The sequence below is a fragment of the Pteropus medius genome, unplaced genomic scaffold (assembly GCF_902729225.1).
Source record: "Pteropus medius unplaced genomic scaffold, Ma_sr-lr_union100, whole genome shotgun sequence".
Taxonomy (NCBI): domain Eukaryota; kingdom Metazoa; phylum Chordata; class Mammalia; order Chiroptera; family Pteropodidae; genus Pteropus; species Pteropus medius.
The window spans coordinates 14,684,795-14,701,701 of NW_024347791.1; the positions used below are offsets into that span (position 1 = coordinate 14,684,795).

General features: G+C 36.9%; 1 protein-coding gene across 3 annotated transcripts in view; it reads left to right on the forward strand.

Annotated features, from left to right (window-relative positions):
• The window catches only part of HEPACAM2 (HEPACAM family member 2), a 35,682-nt gene extending 20,024 nt beyond the window's left edge, over positions 1–15,658 (forward strand). For 2 of the 3 annotated variants that reach the window (XM_039878286.1, XM_039878288.1), the window contains 5 exons: positions 7,497–7,622; positions 7,710–7,734; positions 7,827–7,864; positions 9,315–9,388; positions 12,295–12,408. In XM_039878286.1, the coding sequence (XP_039734220.1) occupies positions 7,497–7,622; positions 7,710–7,734; positions 7,827–7,864; positions 9,315–9,388; positions 12,295–12,408 (377 nt within the window). Of the gene's footprint in view, positions 1–7,496; positions 7,623–7,709; positions 7,735–7,826; positions 7,865–9,314; positions 9,389–12,294; positions 12,409–15,397 lie in introns of those variants that run through there. The other variant, XM_039878287.1, reaches the window with a different exon arrangement.
• The last annotated feature ends 1,249 nt before the right edge of the window (positions 15,659–16,907 follow it).

Here is a 16,907-nt window from a genome sequence, read left to right on the forward strand (position 1 = left end):
CTATGCAGAAGAGAATATCACCGTGGGGTTGTTGATAGACTCTAAGAATCTCTTTCCTGAGTTAAGTAAGCCATGGCTTCTATGAGTCAAAGAAAGAAAACTCAAAACAGAATAGAGAAGGAATTCAATTGCTAACTCTGAGGCAATGAGAAGAGAGAACTCAGAAAATTATGTATTTCTAAATATGTATTCTTGCTCTCCTGATTTTACAAACAGGAATATAAGAGAAGCAGGCTACTCATTTAAAAGGCTTATATCTACTGTTGCATTGAGTCAGATGAATAAATCTCCATGAATTGGAAATCTCGTTTTCCTATTATTTGACTCCCCTTCTCACTGTCCTTCATGGGCTTCCTTTCCTCTTTCATAATTTAAACACCTGAAATCTGTAGTTCTCAAAAAAGGTCTCAATACCTGGAAAACTACAAAATTTTATAAGTCTATGAATTTTGACATTCTCTAGGAATCATTTGATTTTTCAGAAGGCTCATGGATCCACAAAAGTTTAAGAATCACTGCCTAAAATATTTATGCCCACCAATTTCCCATCCTTCTGAGTTTCCTCTTCTCTCTCTGCAGTATGATTTTATTCTCTTGTATGATTTCATCCACTCCCATGGTTTCATGAAACATTGGTGGATCTCAAATCTACATCTTTAGAGCTCTAAAACTTTATACTCAATTGCCTTCTGGATGTCTTTACTTTGAAGTACCAGAGGCAGCACATAGATCCAAACATCAAAACTGAATCATCTTCTTTCCCCCAAATCATTATTCTTTCTGTATTCCCTGTTTAAATGAATGGCCCTACTATCAACCAGCCTTGGCTAGAAATCCAAAAGCCGTTTCAGACTCTTTTCTCTTACTTATTGCCCTGCCTGATCACAAAGTTTGTCCATTCTTTCTTCCTATCTCTCAAACCCATTCTCTTCTCTCCTTCCTTCTTGTTTCTCTTTTCTTTTTCCTCCCCTCTCCCTCCTTCTCCTCTACCTTCTTTCCCTTTTACTCTTCCTCTACTACTATCAGTATACTTCTATTCCTACTGTCATGTCCTTCCTGGACTCACCTTAGCATGAAGACAAAGACAAGCCAGATTGCACTTGGGGAACGCCTGGGAGCAGTGGTGTTCAGGGTGCCTATGATTGGTGAAGGAACAAGCTTGCAACAGGTACCACCACTAATACCTTCCCCGCTGATGTCTTCTCTTTCTCTATCTGTATAGCTTTGGTACCTATAACAAAGAAAGAGTCAGAACATTTTGTTGAATAAAGGAGACAAGAATATAATCCTGGTAATTCTTAGGCTAAATTTTTCAGTTTGTAGCCCTTGGGCCATGTGCATCAAAATTACCTGAAGCAGTCTAATAATGTATTTTCATTATGACACCTCTGATCTATTGGATCAAGACCTCACAGCTAGGATCTGAGAATGTGAACATTTAGCAAGCACATGTGTGACAACCACTTAGGTTTTTTTCCTCTCTCTATTGCCTTCCAAATTTGTTTAAAATCTCTTAAAGAGCCATTAATAATTATAAGACTATTACAAAACTATAGATTGATAAAGAAACATATAGTGGCTGGGGACTATATATTTCTTTATATATAGAACTCCCAGGACTCCTTAAAGTTGAGATTACTCATATCTGCAAAATCATCTGAGTATTTTGGAATTTATTTACTGGCTTGGTGGGATATGAAGAGTGCTACCCAATAGAACTTTCTGCAATGAAGGAAATGTTCGATATCTGCACTATCCAATATGGTAGCCACTAGTCTCACTTGGCTTTTAAACACTTAAAATATGGCTACTAAGGATCTAAAGTTTTTATTTCATCTTTATTAATTTTAATTTAAATGTAAATAGCCACATGTTTCTAGCAGCTATCATATTGGACAATGCAGCTCTAAATGTTTACCTGAGTTATGTTTCATTAGCGCAGTAAATAATAATATATTTCCCTTATAGATCCCAAAGCCTATATGTATTTAGGATGATATAAATCAGGCACTCATTCTTTCATTATTTAGCACCCATTGTGGGCCAAATATTGGGATAGGCATTAAGAATGTCATTTGAAAAAATAATTCCTGCTATTAGATGCTAACAACCTAATATAGGTAGCAGGCATGTAAGCAGCTAAGGTACATCCTTTGCTTTCTATTTTATTAAAATTTTAATAGGCTTAACTAGCTTTTTACCTTAGTGGGTAACCAAAATATGATTTTGAAGCAAGCCATAATTAAGCATATAAAATAGTTTATCAGCAATCTGGATGTCATCTTAGACTTATTCTTCATGCTTATTGCAAGTGAAACATGGTTGTAATATGTGGTTGTATACTGCCGTGAAGCTTTTACTACTACCTAAATTTTTTCCATGAATATTGAGCCAAGGTATTTTCATAATATCAGAAGCCTCTAATATTTGATTAAGATCTTATTACTAAGGTTCAAAGACAACTACAGTCTTAATATCAAATAATTGCCTTCTGTGAAATCTAAAAAACCTGTTAGACCTGTACAAAGAACAAGCATTTGTTGTTATAGTAAATAAGAAGAGCAGGTGCTTAGTTTTTCAGAGGGATTCGGGTTGTCAACATTAGTGACCTCTCTGGTTTTTAGAGCTATATTCCACCTTCCAAACACCCACAGAACTTTAATTAAAACAGTAACAAATGGCAAAGAAAATGTGTAGTATTGATGTGTTTTGTTAAGTATTTTATTTCTTAAAAGTTTTACAAATGAATAAATCACTGCAATGCAGTCTATGTGTACACCAGCCTACAATAAAAAAGAAAGAAAGAAAGAAAGAAAGAAAGAAAGAAAGAAAGAAAGAAAGAAAGAAAGAAAGAAAGAAAGAAAGAAAGAAAGAAAGAAAGAAAGAAAGAAAGAAAGAAAGAAAGAAGGAAAGAAAGAAAGAAGGAAAGAAAGAAAGAAAGGAAAGGAAATCACTTGTAACTATTAATTGAACACTTACTGACCATCCATTTGGATGAGCAATCTGTATTAAGATCTGTGGAGAATTTGAAATGATTTTGAGGGATAAAATACCTGCCTCTGAGATGTTTTCAGAACCAAGTTATGTTTAGTGTTACCAGAATCAAGTTATTTCTTATTAACCTCTTCATTTTTAATGAGGCAAAGAATGTGGCCAACCAAAAGTCTCAGCAATAAGGTATGGAGGGCAAAGGGAAAAGGAGTCTAAGATGACTCCAATGTCATCAATATGGAAAGAAAATAATGAGGTCAGGAAAGAATCAAAAGTTTTATTGGGGACTTTCAACTGGGGAGAGGAAGGCTAGAGAATGTGACAATTAGCTCTATGTTTTCCTGCCTGTATAAGACTAGACCAGATGGTGCCTTCCACCTCTGTGGGCTGATTCACATCTAATTTGACTTTTCTGTGTCTCAGTGAAGATATCCTAAAGAAAACAGGGCAAGCTCACACCGCTAGTAAATGATAAAATATCTGAATTCAAAGCCCTTGTTTTTAACCACTATATAAACTGTTTCCCTTGATGTTTCTTTCTGCCTGAGCATATCAATAAGACTATAGTCTTTCTAAAAGATATGTAACATATACAGGATAGTGTGTATATTCTCACTATCTTAGCTAATTTTATGCTATATACAAAGGCATACTCTGGTTTGTCTATGACATGTGTATAGTTTCATTTTAATGAGAATTATGAAATATCTATAACTAAAAATATCTAGAATATAAATGTCAAGGAAAGTATAGCAATTAAAATACTAAATTAGCATCTGTATTTTGAAAAAACAATGATTTTCTTATCTTATTTAAGGGCTTCCTTGAATGCAGGTGTTCTTACTTTTAAATTGCAATGGTGTATAAATTACTACTGAGCCATGCACTGTGTACCTAAAATGAAACTATTTATGATTAGAATTGCAGTGTTCACATTGAATGATGACATTCAAATGTATAAATTATTAGAGTTCCCAAGGTCCACATGGCTGTAGTTTGAGATTTAGACATATAGAAATGTTTTCAATTTGTATGTGATCTTGATAAATCTATCATTTTTATATTTATTTATATTAGGAAAATGACCCAAGGAAGGAAAATGAGTTTACTAATTTCTTCCATGTACCTGGAAACTTGGGTTAAGATGTCCAAAAGGTGTATTTCACTTTGGGCCACAAGAAAAAACAACTGAGCTCTGACATCCAGATCCTGAGACCTTAGGTGACATCCCATGAGCATCTAGCATATAAGTGTGTCTGTCAGATGGGGCCATGATGCAGTGTAGAAATAACATGCTCTCCCATATGGCACCTTCATCAACATAGGAACATGAATCAACCAGCATAATCAGCGAACAGACTGGATGGGAGAGATCTCAGAACTCCATCCTGATCTAGAAATAGGCATGCTGACTGGTGGCATATGGCTGTCCTGTTTGGGGTGCAGTCTCTCAAACAGCTGGGTTGCGATACCATGGATACCACACCTCTTGCCCATATTTGCACTTAATATGTTATTTCATTTTATTTGTTTGCCTAAGGAGGGGGCAAACAGCATTTGCACTAGGGTTTTGGTAAATGAGTCAATCGTGTTTAAATAATAGGGAGGATGGCATGCTATGTGCTAAAGAGTAGAAATCTCTCAGAAAGGAGGAAGACTGGGGCTCCTGTCAGTGTCCAGAACTACATTCAGGATCCCTAATCATTCTCTGTGGCAATGAGGTCAGAATATCTTTTCTGTCTTATTTTCAAATTGTGCTTCCGGAAGTCTATCTCTCCTAAAAACACCTGCCTAGAGCTGAGACTATAGCAACCATGCCCCTTGATTTGATTCCTTGACATATTTGGCACTTTTTATTTTGCGGGAGTGCATTTCAAATGCTGGACCTGGTAAATCTTGTGTATTCTGAAACAGGATGAAGCCATGTTAAGAGCTGAGAGCCAGGATGTTCTAGAGGAGAGAGGGAGCTAACAGGAAAGATCGTTTGTTCGGTGAAAAGGTCTATCCCTGTTTCTCATCTCCAGGGGAAGGATGTTTGGTCTTTGCCAGAGCCAAGGTTTTGGGCTTATAGGAGCTGGTCACTACAGGGTGGTTGGTTCTCTGATGGAGGGCAAACAGAGCCAGGGGAAGAGAGGCAAGAGGGCAATGAGGAAGGAGTCTGAAAAAATAAGGAAGTGATGGTAAAGGGAATGAGAGGGATGTTCTGTAGGACAGAATATGCAAAACTGGTCATTTTAGGACAGTGACAAAAAGTTAAAAATGAAGGAGAAGATGTGTCTTATCTAGTGTAAGACACCTATTCATTGTATATTAAACCTACTACCAGGCCTTAGAATCCTGGAGGTGCCTGGCAAAGAGCTGATGTATGCTAGAATGCAACTTCACCAGAGGATGAGAAGTACTCTGAATAATAATCATTAGCATTATCTCAAGTTTAGGAGGAAAAAAAGCTGAGACTTGAGACTATACTAAAATGTTTTTTCTGCAGTTTTTCTCAGGGTAAAACAGCAGAAACTTGATTAGAATAAATTAGCACTGAATATTTCTTTGAGGAGTGAGAAGTTATTAAATTTTGGTGAAGGCAGCCTGGCTATGAAGAATTGGGAGAGTCTGATGTTAGAAAAGGCTAGAGAAAAAACTGAATATATAGGAGCCTACCTGCCAATTACAAAACCATTCTCTGACCACAGATTAACAGGAAAAAAACTGTACTTGCGGTCAGAAAAAAAAAAAACCTATGTTCCAGTCTCAGTTCTAGGACTTACTGACTGTGGCCAATATTTTACTTTCTCTAAGACTATTTCTTTATCTGCACCTAGAAATGGTGCTTTAGTTTTATTATTATTATTATTATTATTATTATTATTATTATTATTTTCACTATTACTGATATAATACATCTATACCAAATAAATGGGGAGACATGTACATTTGGTTTCATGTAAACATAATGCTCACACATTATGCTCAACAAAAGCATGAGAATCAATTAGCTATGTGAAATTAAAAATAAAGAGTATTGTGCTTTATTATTATTTCTAAATTATGTGCTATACACCCTTTAAATCAATAAAAATTGTAACTTTGTATGTATATATGTGCACCGTTTTCTGAGACTCGGTTACTAGCATGCCACTGCATATAGTGTCCTATTTACATAATAAACTTCATGTAAAACTCTCTGGCTGCCCCAAATTATGTAATATCAGACCTATAAGAGAACTTAAAGAACTGTTACTAATGTGAAAATCCAGACCCTCAGAGTCAAAAGGCTCAGCAGAAGTTTTATAGCAGAAGATGACAGGTGCCGGCCGGACATTTATTGCAGAGCTGAGCAGCCACCATGTTCTTCACCGCACCCGGATTCTCCAGGCTATTCCCGCCACTGCAGAACTGAAGTGATGTCCCACCCGTGACTTTCACTACAACATTAAGCTGGACAGAGACAGGCAACTTCTTGATTCATTTCCACATCATCAGTTTCTGATTCACACAGTAACATGAATGACACCTGTTACTCTCATTTGTTGGACATCACAACTACTTCTCACGTTATAGATTAACTGTATGACTAAACATATTGTCGTCTGGAACTACTGTTAACATTGCCCTGGTTAATAAGCTCTGTTAAAATAACATCAAAGTGAGGCAGCAACAAAGTGTCAAGAGCCTGGGGTCCCTTCTGGACTCTGTCACTTATTACTTGAGCGACTTTGGCAAGCCTCAGCTTCCTCATATATAAGAGGGGATAATAATAATAATACCTCCAAATAAGATTGTTGTGAACATTTAATAGGTCAATATGTATCATGCGCTCTTAGAACAGAACTTGTTATATTATAAGTACTCGGCAAACGTTAGCTATTAGCACTGGATTTTATACAGAAATATTAATAAAAGAAATGACTTGCAAAACAAAGTGATTTTTAGTCACAAGGTGGGACTTTAAGTATTTTGACAATCAAACCGCATTGTATATTAGGGATTACAATTTCTTTATTAGTCAAAAATTAATAGTGTATTTGAAATAAATACCTCCCCTTTCTCACCTTTAATCACATACCACCTCAATTCACATACCTGAATTATACTAAAAGAGTGAGATGGAAGGAGAGAAAGACCAACCTTGTAACTGGGGATGTTCTATACAATGAGATCAAACAGATATAAGTTAAACTGTGGCAAACACTATCGAAAAATATGACAGGAATTATTTGCTATATCTAGTACAACGCATCAGGGTTATCCTGGACAGCTCATCACATTTCCTATCACAAATATCCTTAGAGAGTTTAGTGTGTGTTCTCCAATAACTGCATTCCTTTTATTTCATCTCCATTCATATTCTCTCTCATACACACACACACACACACACACACACACACACACACACACACACACACACAGTAGTAGTGTCTCATTTAAGATAAAGCATAAACAAGTCAAACTACAATTTATTATTGATCTGTAATAAAATATTAAAATATGTTTGTCTTTTCATTTAGGACTGGAAAAGCTTCCACAGAAAGGGAAATCACTGTCCCCTTTAGCAAGTATAACTGGAATATCACTCTTTTTGATTATATCCATGTGTCTGCTTCTCTTATGGAAAAAATATCAACCCTACAAAGGTAGGTTAAAATTAGAAAAAAAATTTTAATTGTGTTATATATGTACTAAAAAGTATCTTACTGTGTTTTTTTCTCTTTTGGTTTTAGTTATAAAACAAAAGCTAGAAGGCAGGTAATGCATACGTTTCTATGAAAATAATTTTTTTCTTGAATGCTTTTTCCTCAGTTACTAAGACTGACAGAAATGCCAATTTGTCTTTTCAGGCCAGAAACAGACTACAGGAAAGCACGAACATTTTCAGGTAATGGCCAGGCTGAAAGGGGCTATTATCAATGTAATGTATATTCATTTGTTAATATCATTGACATTCATTATTATATATAATGTACTGTTGGTATAATACTAACAATCCTTTACCTTTGAATAGTGCCTTCACTTGACAAAGTGCTATCACTTGTATTGGTTTTATGTAAATCACACAAGTCTGTAAGATAAGCGCGCTTTTTTATTATTAAATTTATTGGGGTGACATTGGTTAATAAAATTATATAGGTTCAAGTATACAATTCAATAATATGTCATATGTATATTGCATTGCGTTCACCACCCATAGTTAAATTTCATTCTGTAATCTTAAGAGCGAAAGGTACTTGACTCCATTTTACAGTCATGAGAGCTAAGTAAGTCTGAGAGAGAAGTCGTTTGCCCACTGTCACTGAATCCTGCTGAATCCTGTTCCACCGATCTTATTATTACTTTGAAAATGCCCAGGATTCTCTCATCTTGTTAATTCCTCTGGCAGATACAAAGCTGGCAGCTCCATCCCAGGGAACAGAGGAAAGGGAGGCTGGCCAGGTTTGGGGCTTCTTTGTCCCCAGCATGCCCCTCACTGCCGTCACCACTGACTCCTTACTGAGTTGTTATAAGTTAACGATGGGACTTTTGCTCAGGCCTTGGAGTCACACAAAGCTGGGTTTCAGTCCCATATATGCCACTTTTCCCCAATGTCGCCTTGGGAAGATTATTTTTCCTGACATCAACTTCCTCATCTATATAACAAAAATAACTTCCCCTAGGGTTGCTATGAGAGTTAAACACCATGATGTATAAGGGGTGCCTAATATGATTCCTGGCTGCTTACTAAATGCGAGACTTCTTCCTCTTACCTAATCCTTTCTCATAAATGATAGAATGCCGGAGCTGGGAGAGGCCCCAGAGAGACCATCTGGTTCCTCCCGGCCACCCACTCATGCCATTTTTCAGATGATAGTTTAACTGATCTTAGCATTGTACTGTATTACATTTTGTATACATGAGTAGCTATAGTTATTTATCTATTTTTATTAGTCCTAGTGATCTCCGTTAGATCTAGCAGGGTACAGTAGATACTATGGGTGGCTTAAGAGCTGCTCTGACTACCAGGGCGAAGCCTTGGTGGCCCTAAATCTCTGGTAACTGCCCAAGTTTCAAAGGACAGGCCTGCCCACATGTGTTTATTTGAATATGTAATACACTATCCTCATATCAGCCTCTAAGAGGATTGTCCCAATTCAGTTTCAATTCTCAGCTTCAGAAGAAGTGATTTCTAACACCACTTAGAGGCAATATGACTGTAGGGGATTAGGAAATGTTAAATTGTTTTGATACACATACCACTTGAAGCAAACAAAAAGATAAGTTTTACAAAGGCTTAAAACACAATAGCAAGTTGAGGTATTTGGTTTGTAAGTAATACCTGTTTTCCATTTCAGGCCATGAAGATGCTCTAGATGACTTCGGAATATATGAATTTGTTGCTTTTCCGGATGCTTCTGGTGTCCCCAGGGTTGGTTTCCCTTGTGGCTGATTAGCAAAGAAGTAGAATTCTGCTTCACCAGAGGTGTAAGCAGCACTCATTTAAGCGCTTGGGCATTGTGGTCAAATGGCTACATTACCCTCAGCAGTGTTTGTTTACTCATTCTGTAATGAATGGTGTAGCTGGATCAGGAGAGCTAAAGCATCTGTCTTAGACTTTAGAAATAAGGCTAGCAAAAAAATACGGAAGTTACACTAATTCATTAACATTGCCTGGTAAGCTCAGTGAAGAGAGAACAACTAGGTAGGTCAAGAAAACTGAGAAAATAGGAAATCAGGAGACTCCGGTTTAAATCATTCTGCATCATTCAATGACTGCAACCTGTCACTTCACTGAAATATCTGTCCCTCAGTTTCACCTTCATTTCCCCCCTCATATCTCTTGAGACATTGCAAAGACAATTGCTGTAATATTAGGTTAGGTAAGTTAGTTATGCTCTTCAGAAGAAAGGTACCGTATAAACTCAAAGTATGCAAGTTCACAGCTTTCTTTTAGTCTAAAGGTTCATGAGACGTGAGAGGGGACGCTTTTATACAATTGAAGCCATATTTTTCAGTCTGCAATGACGGGGTCTTTTAAAGCAATCGGTTTTGTTTCACACACATGCAGAATGCTTCTCTGAGCTACTCAGCTCATTCACATTGTTATAGATTTGTGTAGGACCAATCTTTTCTTGGCTTCCTTATTCCCCTACGATTAGTTCACTTAAGGAAAGGGCCATAAACAGTCTACTTGCTTCTGGGTGTTTTTAAAACTAGCATTAGGGACTAGTTACCTTACTTGTTTAGAGAATTCTATCAATATAAGATTCATCCAGTAAGTTTCCTGGCCCCAGACCTTATTTCACAAATGAATGTGATCAATGTGGGATTTCATCCTCTGTAAGGGTGAGTAGGTAGCACTGTGCCCACATCACACCGATGAAGAGCAGAACAGCATTGCACAAGCTTTGCAATGCCCTATTCGGTCTCAGACCAGATTGGCTCACCCTTCACTTCTACAACCAAAAAGACAAAAACAATATCCTCAAACAGCTTTTCACCATGGCAGAAAGCACCCCTCTCAGGTGTGTGGTTGTTAAATGGGAGAGCAGAAAACTGAAGAACTGAAAAGACTTGGAATTGAATTTTTGAAGTCAGGAGTTTCTTTACAGTCATGCACAGTTTTTATTCCTACGAATACATTAGACAAGAGTGAGGTCTGTGTAAGAAACTTTAAATTTAGCCTTATGACTAATTAGTACTCAGTTTGAAGATTTTATTGGGAGGACCTCTATTTGCTGAAAATGCTACAGTCTTCACAAACTTGAGGCAGAGAAATGAGTGCTATCATTACATATCAGAAGCCCCGCTTATTTCTGTCAAAAGTAGAATAACTTAATTTGGAGACATGCCCATCTCCAAAGTTGAAAACTCCTAAGGAATCAGCTGAGGCTCTTCATTGGTGGTGCCAGGTGCTTTGAGAAAAAGTGAGAAATCAACACCAACAACCAAAGGAGGTCGATGAGGACCAGCAGATAGGTAGGAGGATATGTCTGATGAGAAGCCAGAATGGCAGTTATGTGTGAAGATTAGCAGCCAAATGCAATGGCTTTGAGAAGAAGGAAAAATAATAATGAAACCAAGATCTGAACATTGAAGTTAAGGGAAATAAATTGAATTAGTAATTTTCTGAGTTTTTAAAAATCAAGATCATCTCCTCCCTCTACTTGCTATACATTTCACTTTAGCAACTCTTTCAGAAGCTGGACAGACAGCAATGGCATGAACAAATTTATTACTTGTTAACAGCTCTAATATTAAGTTAGGTAAGTTAGTTATTATCTATAGATTGCTTTTATCATAGCCCCTGAACACCTCCATACCAAAGAAAGTTGATCTCAAGTACAAACTATAAACCAAAATCTCCTTGACACACAAATGATAGGATGAATCATGTATTCTAGGGCTGCCCGTGAGAGCTTTAGCAAGTGGAATGGAAATAGGCAGTTTCCAGAAAAACATAAAGCTAAGATGTTCCAATATAACCTAGCAGGTAAAACTGGGATGAGATAAAGAACTTTCAGATGACTTATCAAGAACAGAGTCCTCTAGGTGAGCTGTCTAAATATAAAGGACAGGAAGTGATCAGACGTATAATGAAAATAGGAAGAGTTTGGGATAAGGAGAGGAACCAGACTTTAGCTAAATAATTGGAAGGCAATGTTTATAGGAAGAAGAAAATTATCAAATGCAAGGAATGGGAGTTAATAAAACATGAATTTCAGTTTCAATAAAATACATGTTGGCTTTTACTAGACAGAAATACACTACTAGATTTTCCACATTCATCTAAGCCTTTAGTTTTTAGAGCCCACTGCTACATTCAGACAAAAATATCTCACTTTGTGTGGTCTATATTTTTTGGCACTGTCTTTACTAAAGTGCAATGTGACGAGGGCTCTCGGCTGTACATCATTCTTTCTTTTCGACCATCCTTGCACATGTAATTGGCAAATAGTGTCAAAAAGGTAATCAAGATGTAATATAAAAAAATAATACATGCTCTCTGACTCTAAGCTGTCCTGATATCTTCTCTTTTGCTGTTTTTTTTCTTTCTATTATATGTCCTTTACATTACTGCTAGCTTTTTTCCTTAAATGAAGAAAAAATAATAATAGCCTTGTCAAGCTATTCCTTGTCTAACTTCATAGCTATGCTGCTGCACTAAGTACCATAGGGTAAGTGCAGGAAACTGTAGCAAGGAGGAAATGAGCATTGTAGGGAAGATAAACAATTCAAATTCTCTACTCATCACCACTTCCACTTGTTTTCAACAGTGCAACATGTGGAATACTATTTATTAGTCTGCTAATTTTTTTAATGTACATTTTCTAGATGCCAAGTCGGTCTGTTCCAGCCTCTGATGGCGTATCGGGGCAAGATTTGCACAATACAATTTACGAAGTTATTCAGCACATCCCTGCCCAACAGCAAGACCGTCTAGAGTAAGTATGCACTTGCCTTTGGTGACCCTAGTTTGGAGGGGCTCGGCATGCAGCCCCCGCTTTCCCTAGAGTTTATTATAAGGCTCAGAAGAAAAATGTTAAAATGGGAAATTATAGTTTCTGTACATACTTACCCACCTGATAATAATCTGAAGAAACAAAACAACACACAAGTATCTTCTAGGGCCCTGAGCTTGGGCCAGTGGAAGAAATGGAGAGCTTTAGGATCCAGCATTTTCCTCCAGTGAGTCCATATCTGGCCATCAGAGGGATCGTCATGCCAGTTCTCAAGCCACCTTGCTTGTCTTAAGAATTTCCCAGTGGCAATAGTGGTTTTAGAGCCAATGATCTGTCACTATAAATAGGACCAAGAAAACAAAACAAAACAAAAAACCTACAAAATGTGCTCAACGCTGTCACCATACAAATGCCCAACCCCTTACAGACTCAAAGCAGTCTGCTTTCAAGTGAATAAAAGCACAGTGAGAAACACAGTGAGAATAGAAGGACAGTGGCCTCCCACCGAGAGGGTAAAACCTTAGCAAGGCCAATGCCAGGAAACCACTTATCCAGTTAACCTCACTAAGGAGTCACCAACCTTCCCTGCCTTGGAGAAACTAAACTTGCAGCCTTCTAAAATAGTGAAATGAACTTCCCTTTTTTGTGTGGGCTATAGCTGCTGGCAGGCATAACTGCCACAAATCATCTTCCATCATTTCTTTTATTTGTCATTTATTGACTTTGAAAAGAACATCAATAACCACATACAGGAACTTCTCGCCCACCACCGCCCCCGGCAAAATAAACAGTTCTAGAAAAGTAATTCATGCACACCTCTGGATAAATACCAAAAATAACAGTTAGCAGTGATGAATGCATGGGAAATCACTTTCAGGGAGGAGACCCAGTCCTGGGGGATTATGCAGTCATTTAAAGGCTGAGTAATTGTCAAGAGCACCTCAGAGGACCCTATCAATGCATTCCTATTGTCCCAGGGAACTTGGAGACATGGGAGTCAGGTAAATTAGAAGCAGACCCTGACAGAACTAAGAACTTCTGGTTTAAAAAGAAAATCGTTTTAAAGCATTATAGTTTTAATCTAGTAAAACATTAAGAGTGGAATATTAATACATGACAATTTTAAAAAACTCTCTAAAATGATACCTAACCCTCTTTACTTTCTGGAATAGAAAATTAAGGGATATTTTCCTTTGTTAAATACAAGGAATAGAAAGAATTTTAAAAGTATGTCTCTTTCCTAATTTTAAGATTGTGTTCAGTTAAAAATTTCATCCTATTTAAATTCACTTGTTTTTCTACGTGTCCTTTATTCTACATATCTATTTTTCTAGTTAGAATGCAAACAAACCAAATGAAAACTTCAGATTTATCTTTCGAGCCTCCCAATAATGAAATAAATGCTGATTTTAAACTGTGGAATATGACAGCTACAATTTCAGAAAACAAAATAAAGGGATTAGGTTGATTTTTACCTGCAAAAAACACCTCATCTCTAAATTAAAAAAAATAAAAATCACCCTCTGAAACTAGAATGCTTTCAGACATGCACAATATCCTCACATATAAATATAAAACTGTATTTTAGAAATGAACTTTGAAGGTTGAAAATAAAGCAGAAATGTTCACTTTCAAGCACATTAAGGACTACTCAAAGCTGCTATTGAAGACATGCTCCTTCAAGAGGCAGTCAACCCAAGAACACGACCTCACGTCCCCAGCCAGAGTGACCTCCTCATCTCCCTGGCTTTTCTCTTCTCACCAACTTCTCTGTCTTCTGAGTCGTTGTTTCCCGTTGTGTGTCTTAATCTTCCTGTGACTCTCTCCTCCTTTACCTGCATCCTTTGATGTCCTCCCTCTCTGAATCTGCTCTTCTCTTTCTTCTCTTTCTCTGTAAGATTATCTCCCTTCTCGTGAATATTTCTTAAATATTTCCTCCTCTCTCTCTTCCAACTCATCCCAAAGGGGAGCCAACATTTTAAAAAGTGTTATTTTCCTTAAATACAGATTTATGTTCCCTATTCTAAAATTTAAAAACAAACAAGTAGAATGTCTTTTTATTTCATCAGAAACTGTTTTGCACTTATTTTATTTAAAATCAATCCATAAAAATTTCCAGGACATTAACTATGTGCTAGGGATAGAGATTAAATAAGACTCAGTCTTTAAAGGATTTCATACCTCAGTGGGTTCCTGTTTGCTTATTTTAACTAAGGATTAGTAGTCCTTAGTAGAAAAAATATTCACCAGTAGAATAAACATGACCTAAACATACAGAGATCATTTTTCTCTCCTGATTGCATGTGGTTTTATGCTCTAGGTCCAATTCAATTCAAAGATCAATTTCATGAATAATGCAGCATTGCATGTGGTTAGTGACTCTCTCCCATCCCCCATGCCCAAAGTGAATGTGCCAGCTCTGGGTAAAGAATCATAAACTTACTGCTTTCTTTTACCTCTATTTGTCCGTTGCTTCTGAGATAGGAAAGACAGCCAAAAAAAATGCTTTTCTTTGGCTCTTAGACTATTCTGGCAGTGTTGTTTTCATTACTACATGTGCCTTTTACCTAATTGGACTGGTGTTTAACAAATTGGTAAGTTGATTTGTGTTCATATTCTAGTGCTCAGCCCATTTATTTCTTATTTGAACTTATGGCTGCATTTATTTAAATGCTGTCTGTAGACTTTTTTCAAGCTCTTGGCACAGTTTGTTTTGAATCCAAGACTGTCTGTTAATATCTTAAAAACAGGACATTCAAGTAAGTAAACCGTTAGTTGCAAAAGGAAATTATCTAAGGAATTTAGTGACTGCTTACTCTTTATACTTATTGGTTTATAAATGTAATTTTTCTGCACTAGTTCAAAACACACATTATTTGCAGTTATGGAAAGAAATGAAAGGATTTAAGGTTCCTTAAATCCTTTGGAGGTAATCTATATAATATTTTATATATCTTATAACGTCTTATTGCCAGGTGAGCATTCATGGGCAAAGCAGCGCATTCGAGTGAAATAATGAAGGAACATTTTGAGGAAAAACAGTGCAAATGTATATTCATCGGAATCAGTGAAGAATTCAAACCCGATACCTCTTACTCATCACAATCCTTTTAAATGCAGACTAGTCATTCATAAAAATTGGACCACGAGATTTCCAGCATACACACAAGAACATTGTACTAGAGAGAAGCATGGCTGGGAAAACGTCCTCAGTGGATAGTCTTTATCATGCTGACTGAAAAAAAAGGCTGGGACTTTCCAATTAGTCTTTTTGTATATCAAGTTTCTCTAGAAGGCTCAATTAGTTCTAATACTTTGACTTTCACCAACACTGACACTATTATATTTGGCCTACTAAGGTGCAAACTATATTTGGAAAGTTTTTAGCAGGTTTTGTTTTATTAATTCTCATTACTGTGAAGATTACTGTATTTATTTTTTTATTTCATTCCTAAATTTCCTTCTTGCTATTTGTACCACAGAATAATGATGGTTGCCTCAAAAACAAGATTGTGCCTTTTCCTAGGTTGTAAATCACCAGTGGTATTTTTGAAAAGACTTGTAAAACACTGAAGAAAATGACTAATCAGTCTTATCATTTTTTTTGTTCCAGGAAAGATGGATTCAAATAAATTATTCTGCTTTTGATTTTATGTGGCCTTCTTTGTCTTGTAGAGTAAAAATTTTACATAGAAGTCAGATTGTAGAATTAAATTTTTTTTACCCTTTATTCTCATTGTGCAATAAAGTACAGATTATTGAGAACTACTAAAATAAAAATCTTGTTGTCTCACATTTTTTTCAGGCTTAAAATTTTTATTGTACTGAATTTGTTGATTCCGAAAAAGGTCTTCCTCCTTGCATATTGCTGAATTTTAAAAAAATCAGTGAAAGACCAAATGGTTAGATAACACCATTTCACAACCCTCAAGTGAAAGAACTGATTCAGATTTCAATCATTATTAGGCAAGACTGCTAGATAAAGGGAAAACTACTAGATCAGAGATCCGCTACCAGTACTGGTCCGTGGCCTGTTAGGAACCAGAGCGCACAGCAGGAAGTGAACGACAGGCTGGTGAGCAAGAGAAGCTTCATCTGTATTTGCAGCCACTCCCCAGTGCTAGCTAGCATCACCGCCTCAGCTCCACCTCAGATCATCAGACATTAGATTCTCATTGGAGCACTGGTCCCTAGTGCCAAAAAGGTTGGGGACTGCTGCAATAGATAACCCAGGGTCAGGTTACAGAAACTGTGAGGGGAGGGAAATCTGTGGCCTAGAGGGAAGCAGATACACAAAGTGGCACGAGGCAACTGTTCAGGGTGCAATGACGCCCGGGGAGTGGAGGCAGAAAGATCGTCTGAGTCTTGTAGATCTTGAAGATGAAAGACAAGTATTTATATTTTATCACATTGGCTACAAACACTCTGACCTGGCAATGCCAACCTTTAGAGTTTCATTCCAGCTAAATACAGGTAGAAACAACC